This window comes from Hyperoodon ampullatus, assembly GCF_949752795.1.
Source record: "Hyperoodon ampullatus genome assembly, chromosome: 9".
Taxonomy (NCBI): domain Eukaryota; kingdom Metazoa; phylum Chordata; class Mammalia; order Artiodactyla; family Ziphiidae; genus Hyperoodon; species Hyperoodon ampullatus.
Window position 1 is genome coordinate 50,188,396 of NC_136922.1, and position 14,293 is coordinate 50,202,688.

The following is a 14,293-nucleotide window of genomic DNA, read 5'->3' on the forward strand; positions in this document are numbered from 1 at the left end:
TTTATTTTGTGGAGGTGTTAAGAGTAGGCTTTTCATGTTAATAAAAATTCATTAAACTCAGCTTTTATCTTCATTATCCCCTCCTTTCTATTTTCTGTTTTTTGGTTGTTCTTTCCCTTTATTTTGAATATTTATTTTATTTATTTTCAGTATTTATTTTTTACAATAAAAGCATTTAAAGCCATACATTCTCCTCTGAGTACAATATACTCTGACTACTGATTCAACTTTTGGAAATTTATTCTACAGAAATGAAAGCATCAGCATACAAGAATGTAAAGCACAGAATGCTTATATCTTTTTCACAGTGGTAAGCAAACAAGCAAATAAACAACAACAACCTACCCCCATCCGGGATACAACCTAAATGTCCATCAATACTACAAGGGTTGCCTCAGTTATATTATCGGCTCACTATAGAAGATTATCTTGTCATTTAAATTTGTGTATATCGCCCCAGAGGGATGTCCATAAAATATTATTATGTGTATAACAAAACTGCAGAATGTCATTTGTAGAATTCACTTTTATAAAAAAAGTATATAAAACAAAACATACACCAGAAATTATTTTTGTTTATATATATATATATACATTTGTTTAAAATATATGTGTATATATATACATACAGACACACATACACACCATATATATCTACGTGCATTTCAGATGTGAAAATAATATAACCAAATCTTCTTGGTTACTTTAAAGGAACACATCAGATGTGGTAGGAAGAGAAAGAACCTGTTCTTTATATATCTCTGCATCATTTCACTTGTTTAAACAGGAATTTATTACTTCTATAAATTAAAGCATACAATTAAAAGGACAACAGTCTATTGACACTGCTATGAAATTCTTATGCTAATTCTAGGAGCATATTTTCAAATTTACTGACTAATCTCCCTTCATTATCTTTATCATAGCTTTTCTGTCACATTTTTGCAATATAAATTACCATGAAAATTTCTTCTAAATAAAAACCAATTAATGGGTTAAGATCTATATTGTTTTCACTTTCATATATACATATTTTTTTCTAAATGATTATGTTAGTAGTTATTGAAACTATGGGCTACTATTACACAAAATCTCTCGAAGGGTTCCTGAAGAATTTCCTTCAATAGTAAACTTGTAGAAAGCTGAAGAAGTGAAATACTAATCAGGTAGGAAAAGATTTTTAAAAAGTAAAATAAAGTAAAAATGAGAGAAGGGTGTTCTCTTGTCCCATAATATAAAAGGAATGCAGTATTAATTATTAGCTATGAAAAGACACAGGCCTTTGTTTTTGTTGCTTTTTTTTTTTTTGAAAAGAGCCATTTTTACATGGCACAAATTGAGGTGTTAGTGAAGTCAGACAAAACAAAAGCTAAACAACAACAAAATTAACAGTACCTTTTTCTTGTAGTATTTTCTTGGTGGTGGCTTGATGGTGGCAAGGAGATTCTTCCATATCATGATCAGATTTTGAAGGAGAGGAGAATGACGTGTCTCCCCCAGTAGAGGAGGAAGGCTCCCTTTCTGGGTGCAGGGGTCCTTCTTGAAATTCAGCTATGTGGTCAGACGAGAAGGGCACACTGCCAGCCACTGGAGTGAGGGATGAAGCACCAGAATCTGATTCTGGAGAAGTTCTCAAACCCTTGGGCAGAAGTGATTTGGTAATGTGCATGTGGTTATAGAAACTGTTTGAAGGCTGTTGGTATAAGAGATTATAAAGGAGGTTATGCCACTGAGCATCAGTCCCATGTGATACTTACTTTGAAATCAGACGGACCTTTTTTTAGTAAATCCCTATGAAAACCCATTTTTGTTGGTTTACAGATAAGACTACATAGTTCACAACAATTCACCATATTACCTTTGTAGCTACCACAGATACCTAAGACATATAGGAACAATGACTTGTACACTCATTATTTACCATCAGATAAAACCAACAGCTGAATATCAAAAGCACCATCATGAAATATGACAATATGGATAATGCTCTTGGTTATTAGTTCATCAAATGAGTACAGAAAGAATTTGAATTACAACGAAATATCGAGGGGAATAAGAATTTAGGAGACAAAGAAGTGAACTATTCCAGCTGTTTCCAACTAGAATACAGAATATGGCTGCAGGAAAATCATTATCTTCAATAAGCTGTAGGAACAAGGATACAGCCCGAACTCACAAGTCAGAAAGTGGTCGGGGCACTCACCTTTCGCTCCAGACTGTCCTCGCCATCTGTTGAACTGACACTATCATAGAGTCTTGTCCTAGAGGGCCTCTGGCGTCTGTTCTTCATGGAAAGCTGGGCCCGGGTTTTCAGTGCTTTTGAATCCAGGCGTTCTGTCTCTGGGACCGCTTCATTGAAGTCTAAGAAAAGAATATTGCAAAATAATCTGTGAAAACTTTGGAGAGGATTGACAGAGACCACAGACACTGGTAACAAAATCTCAAGGTTATCAGTAATACCAGGCAGGAAACAGGTGACAACCATGGCAGCCTGTCTGGTAACAGAGGTAACAAAGAAATCAGTGAGATTTAGGAGAAATGTACAAAGCCTAAGGGAAGAAACAAACACTAAAGATGACCAAGTCAACAACAAAAATCTAACATCCAAAGACCATTAAAACCTTTCTACAACATAACTATAAAAAGCACTCACTTGTATTTATTTATTTACACAAATGCATGCTGGAGTGTTGGATGAACAAAGATACAAGAAGGTGTATCAAAGTTGGGAGATCTTAGGGCTTCCCTGGTGGCGCAGTGGTTGAGAGTCCGCCTGCCGATGCAGGGGACACGGGTTCGTGCCCCGGTCCGGGAGGATCCCACATGCCGCGGAGCGGCTGGGCCCGTGAGCCATGGCCACTGAGCCTGCGCGTCCGGAGCCTGTGCTCCGCAACGGGAAAGGCCACAGCAGTGAGAGGCCCGCGTACCACCAAAAAAAAAAAAAAAAAAAAGTTGGGAGATCTTAGAAATCAAGGAAAAATACTAAAAAAGTCAGGTGCCAGGTCAAGAGCAGATAACAATAAGTGACCATCAGCATAAATTTTCTATAGCAAAAGTTACCAAGACTGTAACTGTAAGGACTGTACCATTTTGGTCTTAATATATATTTTTTCCACCCAAAACAGAGTTTCTGAAAGTTTAGCTTGTGCTTCTTTGAACTCTCTAGAAAGATCAGCAAAGAACTTACCTCAACAGCAAATTTAAGATAGCTGGGGAAATAAAACAAGGCCGGGCTATCCAAGCAAAACAAAAACAAAACACAGGTAAACCACCACAAGTACTTAATTTACTAGTATTATGGATAAAGTATAATAAACTGGCCATTGATAGATGGATGGATAAAGAAGATGTGGTGTGTGCGTGTGTGTGTACACAACAGACTATTACTCAGCCATAAAAAAAAGAATGAAATCTTGCCATTTGTAACAACATGGATGGACCTACAGGGTATTATGCCAAGTGAAATAAATCACACAGAGAAACACAAATACTGTATGATTTCACTTATGTGTGGAATCTAAAAAACAAAACAAATGAACAAACATAACAAAACAGAAACAGAGTCTTAGATACAGAGTACAAACAGGTGGTGGCCAGAGAGGAAGGGATATGGAAATGAGTGATATAGGTGAGGGAGATTAAGTAGTACAAGCTTCCAGTTACAAAATAAATGAATCATGGGCATAAAATGTACAGAGTGGGGAATACAGTCAACAATAGCATAATATCTTTGTATAGTAACATGGTAAACAGACTTACTGTGGTGATCACTCTGTAATGTATAAAAATATCGAATTGCTATGTTGTGCAACAGGAACTAACATAATGTTGTAGGTCAATTATACTTCAAAAAAACCCCCCAACCAACCAACCAAACTCACAGAAAAAAGAGATCAGAAGATGTGGCACATATATACAATGGAATATTACTCAGCCATAAAAAGAAATGAAATTGAGCTATTTATAATGAGGTGGATAGACCTAGAGTCTGTCATACAGAGTGAAGTAAGTCAGAAAGAGAAAGACAAATACTGTATGCTAACACATATATATGGAATTTAAGAAAAAAAAATGTCATGAAGAACCTACGGGTAAGACTGGAATAAAGACACAGACCTACTAGAGAATGGACTTGAGGATATGGGGAGGGGGAAGGGTAAGCTGTGACAAAGTGAAAGAGAGGCATGGACATATATACACTACCAAACGTAAGGTAGATAGCTAGTGGGAAGCAGCCGCAGAGCACAGGGAGATCAGCTCGGTGCTTTGTGACTGCCTGGAGGGGTGGGATAGGGAGGGTGGGAGGGAGACGCAAGAGGGATGGGAACATATGTATAACTGATTCATTTTGTTATAAAGCAGAAACTAACACACCATTGTGAAGCAATTATACTCCAATAAAGATGTAAAAAAAAAAAATCAAAAAAAAAAAAAAAGGGATCAGATTTGTGGTTACCAGAGGTGGGGGTGGGAGAAGGGGGACTTAGATGAAGGTGGTTAAAGGTACAAACTTCAGCTATAAGATAAATAAGTACTAGGGATGTGATGTACAACATGATAGATATAATTAACACTGCTGTATGTTATATATGACAGTTAAGAGAGTAAATCCTAAGAGTTCTCATCACAAGGAAAAAATATTTTTTTCTCTTTTTCTTTTACTTTGTACCTATGTGAGATGATGGACATTCACTAAACTTATTGTGATAATCGTTTCATGATTTATGTAAGTCAAATTATTATGCTGTACCCCTTCAACATATACAGTGCTGTGTCAATGATATCTCAATAAAACTGTAAGATAAATAAAGTAAAAGAGCTGAAAAGTTAAAAGAAATACCACCCCCCAATTTCCTTTTATTAACTTTTAAGTTTATATTCCAAGTTATGTGTATGCGTCTTTGTCTCATTTTTTTTTTTTCCTGGATATCTTCTCTCCCACCAGAAACTACACTGATTTTTCAAAGGAAAGTGTTTAAGTCTTTAAATAAAAAGACTCAAAGAAAAAAAGAGTGAAGTGGAACACACACAAAATGACCTGGTAAAGGCTAGAGGGAGAAACCACTGTGGTTCTCTTTAGTCTGCCTCTCCCCACCTTTAATCTTGCTGCCCAGAGTCTAAGTCAGGACTCAAAAGTTGCCATTCTGAAAGGGAAGAGGGTAGGTTACCCACGAACACTGGCTGAATAGGCACTGGCTGAGGAAAAGTGTTCCCCTAGCTGAATTTATTTGGAATGCTACTGCTCCTTACATTTGCATATGTAGCCACTCCTTAGAAATAATGAAGTTTGGTCATTAATCCTATTTTACCTTTTCAGAGCGGCAGTCATTAAATGAAGTCATAATGTTCAAGAAATTAATAATCAAGGGCTTCTTGGATTTAAATTATTAAGAATAAAGCAAATAACTGAGTTGTAGAAAATATTAATATGTACTGATATTAATAGAGTAAAACAATTTCTCACAGTAGCATTACCCCAGGAAATTCTTTTCACAGTATTAAATATTATGAAGTATTATTATGTTCGAAATATATTATATTATAAAAGCAAAACAAGGAAGCACCTCAGGTTGTACCTTTCTTATCTATGGAACTTAGCACTTGGCATATGGTTCTAACAAATAAAATTAAATATATTTTTCACTGAGAGATACATCCACTGAATAACAATATGTACAGAAGGTTTGCCTTTTCATTTCATTTGCCTTTTCTTTCTTGAAAGAAAAGTGGATATTCAGAAAAGTCAGACCATTCAAGTATATTTAAAGACAGCTAAATATTTTCTATCAGTAGTCCCTTTATTTTTTACATGTCAATGAAGAAAAAGTAATCTCCTTGATCACTTTAATTTCCTCTTTTCAATAAAATCTGAATTTGTAGCTGCCCATTAGTTGTTGTGATAATTGGGAGAGAATCAACTTCACCAGCTCTTGTTTACATATAAAAAGTGGAAATACCACATGGAGGAATGCAATAATATAATTAGATACACTGCCATATACACACATCTTACAACTTATCTATTTCATATTTAGACTGTACATTTTATAACACCAAGCACTGTCACATCCATCATCTCATTTGTTCCTCACAACAGCCCCAAAAGACAGAGCAGCCAAGTATATTTTTTCCTCTCCTGAAGCTCAGAGAACTTGACTGTCTTGTCCTCATCCACATAGCTAGTTTATGAGCTGCCATGGCTACGTATTCTAGTTTTTTGACTCCTAGGCCACTAGTCTGTACACACCAATTTAGCTAGTGTTGAACAAATTATTAGAATAAGATTTTAATGCAATTAGAGTTCAGTGTGTTCAGCTGTCAATTCACAAATGATGTGACTAGTCTAGAAAATTCACTTCTCAAACATGTTATTATGAAATGTTATTAATCTTCCACATATGTGGAAGAGCATAAAAAAGGAAGACATTGAAAACTATAGAAAAATTATTTCTCAGATGATTTCTTCTTTGGTTGGTTTAGTAACAACTTTGGTTACGTGGTGACAAAAAGAACCAAGCAGGAAGCTCATTCTACTTTTGTAAACATGGTTCCTTTTGCAATAGAGACCTAACTCTGGAGGACCTAGCATAGTATATAACAACCAGGATTGCAGTAGCTACCTCATCACTAGGTGCTGAACAAATAAAGTGAGGGAACGTGAGAACTGCTTATCAGCAGGGCTGAGAGTGGAGAGAATTATTCTGGGGCTTCTGCCCCATTACTGTTCAGTATGGCAATCCTGTATGCTTGCTTTATCATCAGCTAGCACTGACTGGGTGCAAACCCCTGGAGCGCACACATGTAATGATACCTATTAAACATGAAGTTAGCTGTAGTCTGAGAAGTAGTGCTTTAAATCCATGACCCAAGTGGCCAACAACACATCACATCCAATTAACAATTTTTGAGGGCCTGAAAACAAAGATCTCAGGGCCTCTTTACAGCAGTGATTAATGGATTATAAATCAGTAATCTGTATTCCCATCCTGAGGAAAAAAATTTTTTAAGATTTTAAAAACTGGAATGGAGCTAAGGACTTTCACTTCAACAACTCTTATACCAGAAGGAAGTTGGAAGAAATGGCTGTCCAGAGGAAGAACCTAGTAAAGACACCGCAAGTAACAACCCCCTTAAGAGTATTAGTGTGAGAGAGAAGGAAAATGTGTACAGGATTATGCTGCTGGGTAACTAGAAGGGTGATCTAATGACCACTAGAAGCTATATTTTTCTATCATGTCATATAAGAATCAGAATATTATTAATTCAAACGAACCTTAGGGATTCTGGCCCAGGCTTTTTTCTCAGGTAGGAAAACCAAGGCTCACAGGTCACTAACTTGTGTACTGACTTTATCACAGTTAATCTGTGGAAGACTGGATAGAGCTCAGTCCTCAGAAGCCTATCCTCTTTCTAGAAGGACACTCTCAAGTCTGAAAGTAAATTTCACAAGTCACCTTCCACCTTCTTCGAAACTTCTTTTTAGTCTTACTCTACGTTCCAAACAAAAATACATGTCAAGGGCTAACTTTGCAAATTCCCAGAAGGATATAGCATCAGAAGAAAAAATAAAATGGAGGGATTTTATCTGACTTTGTATTTATCCAAGGAATAAAATTCTTACATAGAAAAATTAGCTGTCACTTTTGTGGATGATGATGTGGCAGGAGAACTCCAACTGGGTCAACATTTCTAAGTTATAAGCTGCTCAATGTACGGGCTTCGGTGGCCATGTTCTCTCACTGTCATTCATTCTCTACAGAGATCTTAATCAATAGCATAGCATAACACTACTTTCATAAATGCAAGACCCTGGGTTCTTCCTCTACCCCTCTTCTCCAGTGTATCTAGTTCTGCTGTCCATTAGAATTAGAGGAAAACTTCCTTTTCCTCTCTCCTTTCTTCTCTGTTCTTTCTTTCAGACCCTCCAGACTCTGAAATAGCCTATCTCTGACCCAAATGCAGCTAGAAATACAAAAGAAGAGCAGACACAAGTGGATCGATAAATATAGACAGACAAATGCAGAAAAGGTATGAAGCAGCTAATGATAATGCAGGTCTGAGTGGGTGGGACTCCACCTCAGTACACCTGCATTTTAAGTCTAGCTTCAATATTGCTTCACATTGGATCCTTTAAAAAAGAAGTTAATGGATTCGATCACAATTTTAGCAGCTGTTATGAAAAATGTTCTGTGAAATTAGGATGTTATAGATCATATCACACAGAGACGAGTTCTCTACAGTAATGCTCTGAGTCATTCAGTCTTTTCACTAGATTGACATTATTTTTGACGTAAATGGAATGCTGCTCACAGATCAGACATAGGCTGCGAGGGAAGTGGAGGAATGGTGCAGCATAACAATGGGGTCTGCTCCGCATTCTTACGTTCATTATTCTCCTCAAAAACAGTCACACACACCTTATACCATCACACTGCCTGGCTTGTGCTATTATCAACCGAAATGCCGAGCATAATGAGGCACTCGGTGGCATCTTTAAACTTGAACAGTATCTGCATATCATTCAGTCACTGCAAGTTCACAAAAGATGGACCCATGGGGCTTTGGGCTGATACACATCGCATTCAGAGGTAGGCTAATGTACCTCAGAGAGGCGGTGTAAAATAGTTGCCGTGAGAGGAGATCTGGAGTTAGTCTTCCTTGAACAGAATCCAAAACGGTGGCTCTGTCACTAAATTGGGCAATTTCTCTAATCTCTTTCCCTCAGAATCCTCAGCTGCTAAAGTGGGCATGATAATAACAACATAATAATAACTGCATTGTCATGAAGACTAAATGCATCAAATAGATATACAAATGCTTGAAAGAGTACATTATAAGCACTCAACAAATGTCTTTATTTACTGACATAAAAAGATTAGCAAGATATTCTTAACTGACTAAAGGTGCAGAATGTGTAAATTCATTTTAAATATTAAAAAATTCCAGCAACATAAAATACATTTTTCCAACAGTAAATATATGCATATAATTGCATAGCAAGCAAGCTGGAAAGATATACTTCATACTGATAATGGTGGTTACCTCCAAAGAAGATATTAGATTTAGAGATGTTGGTCAACAGGTACTTTAGTCTTATTTGTAATGTTAAATTTGTTTTTTGGGTTTTTTTGCATTAGGTATTTTTAAAAAATCTATATATTACTTACATAGTTAAAATTAATGAAAATGAAAAAAACACATATTCAGTAAATTTACTTTTACAGACATCTTAATTCCATTCTAATCTGATAGACCTAATGTTCTAGGATTCAGGATTATCAGATGTTGGTATCAGCCCAGGATACTCTGTCAAAATCCCTGTTACTGTCAGCCTGCCCTATGTGAGATGGCTGTTCTTTCATCACATCTATGGAGACTGTTTGCCTGCCTTGCTATTTTACTGCCAGGTGATTGGGACTAAATAAGGGCCCTATAGTTTAGCTTCCTTCCAGTTACTACTTTGTTTCAGTATTGTATGGGGAGGATGTACTGAATCAGACAAGGTAATTTGAGACCAAGTTATATAACTTCAGCTCATCTTATGATAGCACTTTGGTTAGGAACCCATCCATGGGTAACTCTCACTCTGAACTCTATTAATAGTCAAATTCTTTATAACCACCCAAAACCTGATAAGTCTTGTATCCCAAGTAGTATTTATGACATTTTAGGAGGCTGATTTGATTTCTTATCATTTTAGAGCAAGCAGAAGATTATTGCTGTTTCTTAATTTTTTAATTAGGTCTGAGTTTATTGTTGTATGAACTGTACATTTCATTTGCTAATCTTTGAAAAACATTGAGGAATTCTTTTTTTACCTATTTATGAATAAATGCAATCTCAAAACTATCTGTATGGTTTTGAAACATAATTTGGTAATTTGTTTTAATGTAGTGCTTCTCCAGTGCAGTCTGATATTTAACTTAGCCTTCTTCAGCTTACGGTCAACCTACACTCCTATTCTCAAAGGGGAGAGAGGTCCAAATTTTGCTGTCTATATCTCTTAAGACTATACTTTCAGGGATCATTTCTACAGTTCATATCTCAGGAATGACTCTTTAGTAATGCCACTAGGCTAGACTACCCATGGAAGAAGTGACTACAAGTCAGAAAACAACTATATAAAAAACTAAATTCCATCATATATCATTTGAAATACTTGTAAGAGTTGCGTGATTCTGAGAATATAAAGGGATACAGAATTGAGATTTAGACAATAGGGCATTTAAATATCTTTGGACTCCTTCACTGTAGGCTGTCTTTAGACTCTGATAGAAAAGATCTGCATTACCCAAAATTTGAAGAAATGTAAAATCAAATCAAATGGGCAAACCGGCTAGGAATTGCAGACTTCTGTGAGTAGGACTATGAAGTCATGTCAGAGCTTGGGTCTAGGCAGGTGTTTTATGTGAATATCCTTTTCTTAACACTATAGTGTCTTTGACATGACAACAATAAACAAGCTTCTGTATTCTCACTCAGGGTTGCTTATAGAAATCTAATCAGTTTTTCTGTCAATAATCTCTGGATATTAGTAATTCCAAGCATGCTAGTTAGGCAAGTCCCCAAATTATATACTGTGACATAACATCTTCCTTGATTAGTATGGGAAGAACTCAGATTTTATGTCTTTGGTAGAAAATAACCTAAGTTACCTCAGGTGATAGTTGTTGGCTTCCTATATGGGAAAGTATCTTTTGACTAGAGGAAGACTGAGTTGCATAATACAGCATTAGAAGATTTAAGAAAACTTTAAAGATCACAATACTTGTAAGTTTAATAGGACAGATGTATAAGAGCTTCTTAAGTACTTGCAAAGACTGTCAGTTGCTAACAATAGTTCTTAAAAAGGAAATCAAATATAACAAATTTATAAATGCAATTTTAAATGTTTGTACATGTTCAATTAGCTAAGTCTGTAAATAGGAACTAAATATTATTCAAAGATCACTTAGCAGTGATTTGCAAATCAAGTTTTAAAATGTAAAGAGCTAGGTTTTTGATAATATAACTTGAATAAATCAAACATTAAAACCAAAATAAAAACCAGAATGACTTTTTGGTGCCCCAAACCCTTCTGTTTCAAAACTCATAAGCAACAGAGTTTTCAGTTTCAAATTTTCAAATACGTTCTAATTTTTCCTAACTTTCCTCATAAGTGGAATTTCCTATAGGTCTCAGAAATAATCAGGGCACAGTATTGAAGTAGAACATTACTTCATGTCTACCTAAGAGAATTCAGTTATAACCTGATGTCTGTGCCCCACATTAAGAGAAAAAAACCTTAAGGATCTCAGTACTATAACTACTGGAACAATATGGTTGGCAGACTGTTCAGAACCATGCACACAAGAGAATTTTCTGGTCCTAATTCCAGAAATAGCTGTTCATCGTTCGAGTTTTAATTCTATAGATGCGGTGACCCCATGATTGATTGTGTTTCCCTCTTGGCTGGTAGACATCTTAAGTGAAATCTTAAATAATCTACAGGAATCCACCACACATACTTCAGATACAAACCACCCCGTGCAGCATCTTCTCCTTCCTACTTTTATATCCCTCCACCCTGATTTCCCAGCCTATTCGTTTAGTCAGCTTACCTTAGCATAATCATATGCTGTCTTCCAATCTATAAAATTAGGATTCCACGGTGAACCAGAGCATATTTATGAAATATAAGAAACACTTCAAAACACAGCTATCTTGTGACATTTCCTTGAATAGGAGCTATATTCCACATTTGGGTTAAAACTGTCTTGACTTCCAGAAGATCATAATCTACCTTTACAGTTCAATTGGCTTTTGAATAAAAATTTATTTTTTTGAATTTTATTCAAAAGCCAAAATACTCAAAAGCCAAAATAAGATATGAAGTAGCTCCCTTTTCCTAAAATGAACAGAAAATTACTTAGCTTCTGAAAAAATAACTTGCTTTCCATCAAAACAACTTTAGATCTCTTCTAGCACTAATACATATTCTCAGTATGACTAAAGGGTCTGGTGACTTCTGAGAACTTATGAAGATGCAGTGAGAAATATGAACCAAGGAGAGTTGCCGTTTTACAACTAAATACCTCCTTTTGAATGCCTCATTGATTTGTCAGTAAAAGTCTTAATGGCTTACACATAGACAGATGCAAAACTTGCACAAAACTAGACAGGCAATTTAGGTGCTTTGCTTTTTGAGTAAGAGAACAGATTTTGGCTTTAATGATATGCCAGAAAACAATCAATAAGTATTGATTTCTCATTCATTTGGATTGTTCATTAAAATTTTCCACAGTCGTTTACTGGGAATGTTCAACCTTTAATTAGTGCAATTCAATAATATTTCATGGTCAAAATTACTTATTGGGGATCAAGAGTTACTGAAGGGACTTCCCTGGTGGTGCAGTGGTTAAGAATCCGCCTGCCAATGCAGGGGACATGGGTTTGAGCCCTGGTCCAGGAAGATCCCACATGCCGCAGAGCAACTAAGTCCATGCACCACAACTACTGAGCCTGCGCTCTAGAGCCCGCGCACCGCTACTGAGTCCACGCGCTACAACTACTAAAGCCCACACACCTAGAGCCTGTGCTCTGCAACAAGAGAAGCCATCGCAGTGAGAAGCCCGCGCACCGTAACAAAGAGTAGCCCCCACTCGCTGCAACAATGAAAACCCCACGCAGCCAAAAATAAATTAATTAATTTTAAAAAATTACTGAAAATAATCTGTTCAGGAAAAATAAAAATTGTGAAAGTTTACCAAAAAATTATATTTATAGGCATGATAAAGAAAGCTTGAATCTAGTCAAGAATTCTCCCCTGCCCCAATTTAGAACTAAACAACGTGACAGCATGGAATAATTACTTCACTGCACTGTATCTCATGCTCTTGTATAAGACACTCCTGATGATGTACTGTAAGCATTCACTTTCCTTTTAATAACTTTCCATTTCATGAATTCTGACTTTAATCATGTCTTTAACCTTCTTTTAAAATTCTGGGTTCCAGTGCTAAAAGTGAGTGTTTAATGTACTCTCAGACTCTATCAGGAAATAAATCAGATGCGGTGGTAGGAGTCTGGCCTGGCCTCATATCCACAGGTAGCAGAAAAGAGCCACTAACATTGAGGGCTCAGGGAAACACAAAGACAACACATAGTTACAGCCTCAGCAGAAAATAATTTCTTGGAGGAGTCCAAAGACCTCATGAACTTCCTTATCAATGTAAATGTCTGGCTGGTGCTGGCTTTTTTTTTTCTTACAAATCTTAAACTAATATTTTAAGCCTAAAAATACTATGTGGTTTTTCTCATTCTCATCTTTTAATTATGCTACTTAATTTTTATTTTAAAATATCTTATTTATGCAAAAAAGTATACCATATATGTAAGTCATATAGAAATAGAAGGGGGAAAAAAAGACACCCATGTACCTACTATCAAGCCTAAGAAACAAAATTAGTACTTTTGAAGCCCTCTCTATGTCCCGTTCCTAGTTGTAACCCGTTTTTTTCTCCTAGTTATTCCACAAAAGCATCTCTAAAGAATATACTGATTAATTTTGCTTGCTTTTAAACTTTATATACATGGTAATGAACTGCACATAATATTCTTCAAATCATTTTTTTTGTTTGCTCAACATTATGTCGAAAGGTTTGACTAGAATTAATTAACTTTTTACTGTAGCTATTATGAATGATGTTGCCGTGCATTTTTGAACATGTCTCCTGGTACACAACAAGAATTTCTGGAGAGCATATATATATGCAGGAGTGAACTTATTGGTCCATAGAATTTGTACATCTTCCATTTTACTAGATAATATCAAATTGTTTTAACAAAATGGTTGTATGAGTTTTCTCTTTTTCCCCTACATACTGGCTATCACATATTACTGTGAAACTTTATCTTTGCCAATCATTTTATTTTATTTTATTTTTTTTTTGCTGTACGTGGGCCTCTCACTGCCGTGGCCTCTCCCGTTGCGGAGCACAGGCTCCGGACACACAGGCTCCGCGGCCATGGCTCGCGGGCCCAGCCGCTCTGCGGCATGTGGGATCTTCCGGGATCGGGGCACGAACCCGCGTCCCCTGCATCGGCAGGCGGACTCTCAACCACTGCGCCACCAGGGAAGCCCCAATCATTTTATTTTTATTAATGAGGTTGAATGTTTATTTATGTTCACCAATCTTTGGGTTTCCTCTTTTGTGAACAGATTGCTTATGTGTTTTGTCCATTTTTCTATTATGTTAGCTGTATTTTCTTATGATTGGGGAAGTTTTAAGTATATTCTGGATAACGGTAACAA

General features: G+C 36.3%; 1 protein-coding gene across 6 annotated transcripts in view; it reads right to left on the bottom strand.

The window, feature by feature from the left end:
- The window catches only part of PPP1R9A (protein phosphatase 1 regulatory subunit 9A), a gene marked incomplete at both ends in the record, with an annotated part of 293,236 nt that overhangs the window by 31,835 nt on the left and 247,108 nt on the right, over window positions 1-14,293 (bottom strand). For 2 of the 6 annotated variants that reach the window (XM_079711708.1, XM_079711707.1), the window contains 2 exons: window positions 1,396-1,639; window positions 2,204-2,361. In XM_079711708.1, coding sequence (XP_079567834.1) covers window positions 1,396-1,639; window positions 2,204-2,361 — 402 coding nt within the window. Of the gene's footprint in view, window positions 1-1,395; window positions 1,694-2,203; window positions 2,362-14,293 lie in introns of all 6 variants that reach the window. The other 4 variants (XM_079711709.1, XM_079711706.1, XM_079711711.1 and 1 more) reach the window with 2 other exon arrangements.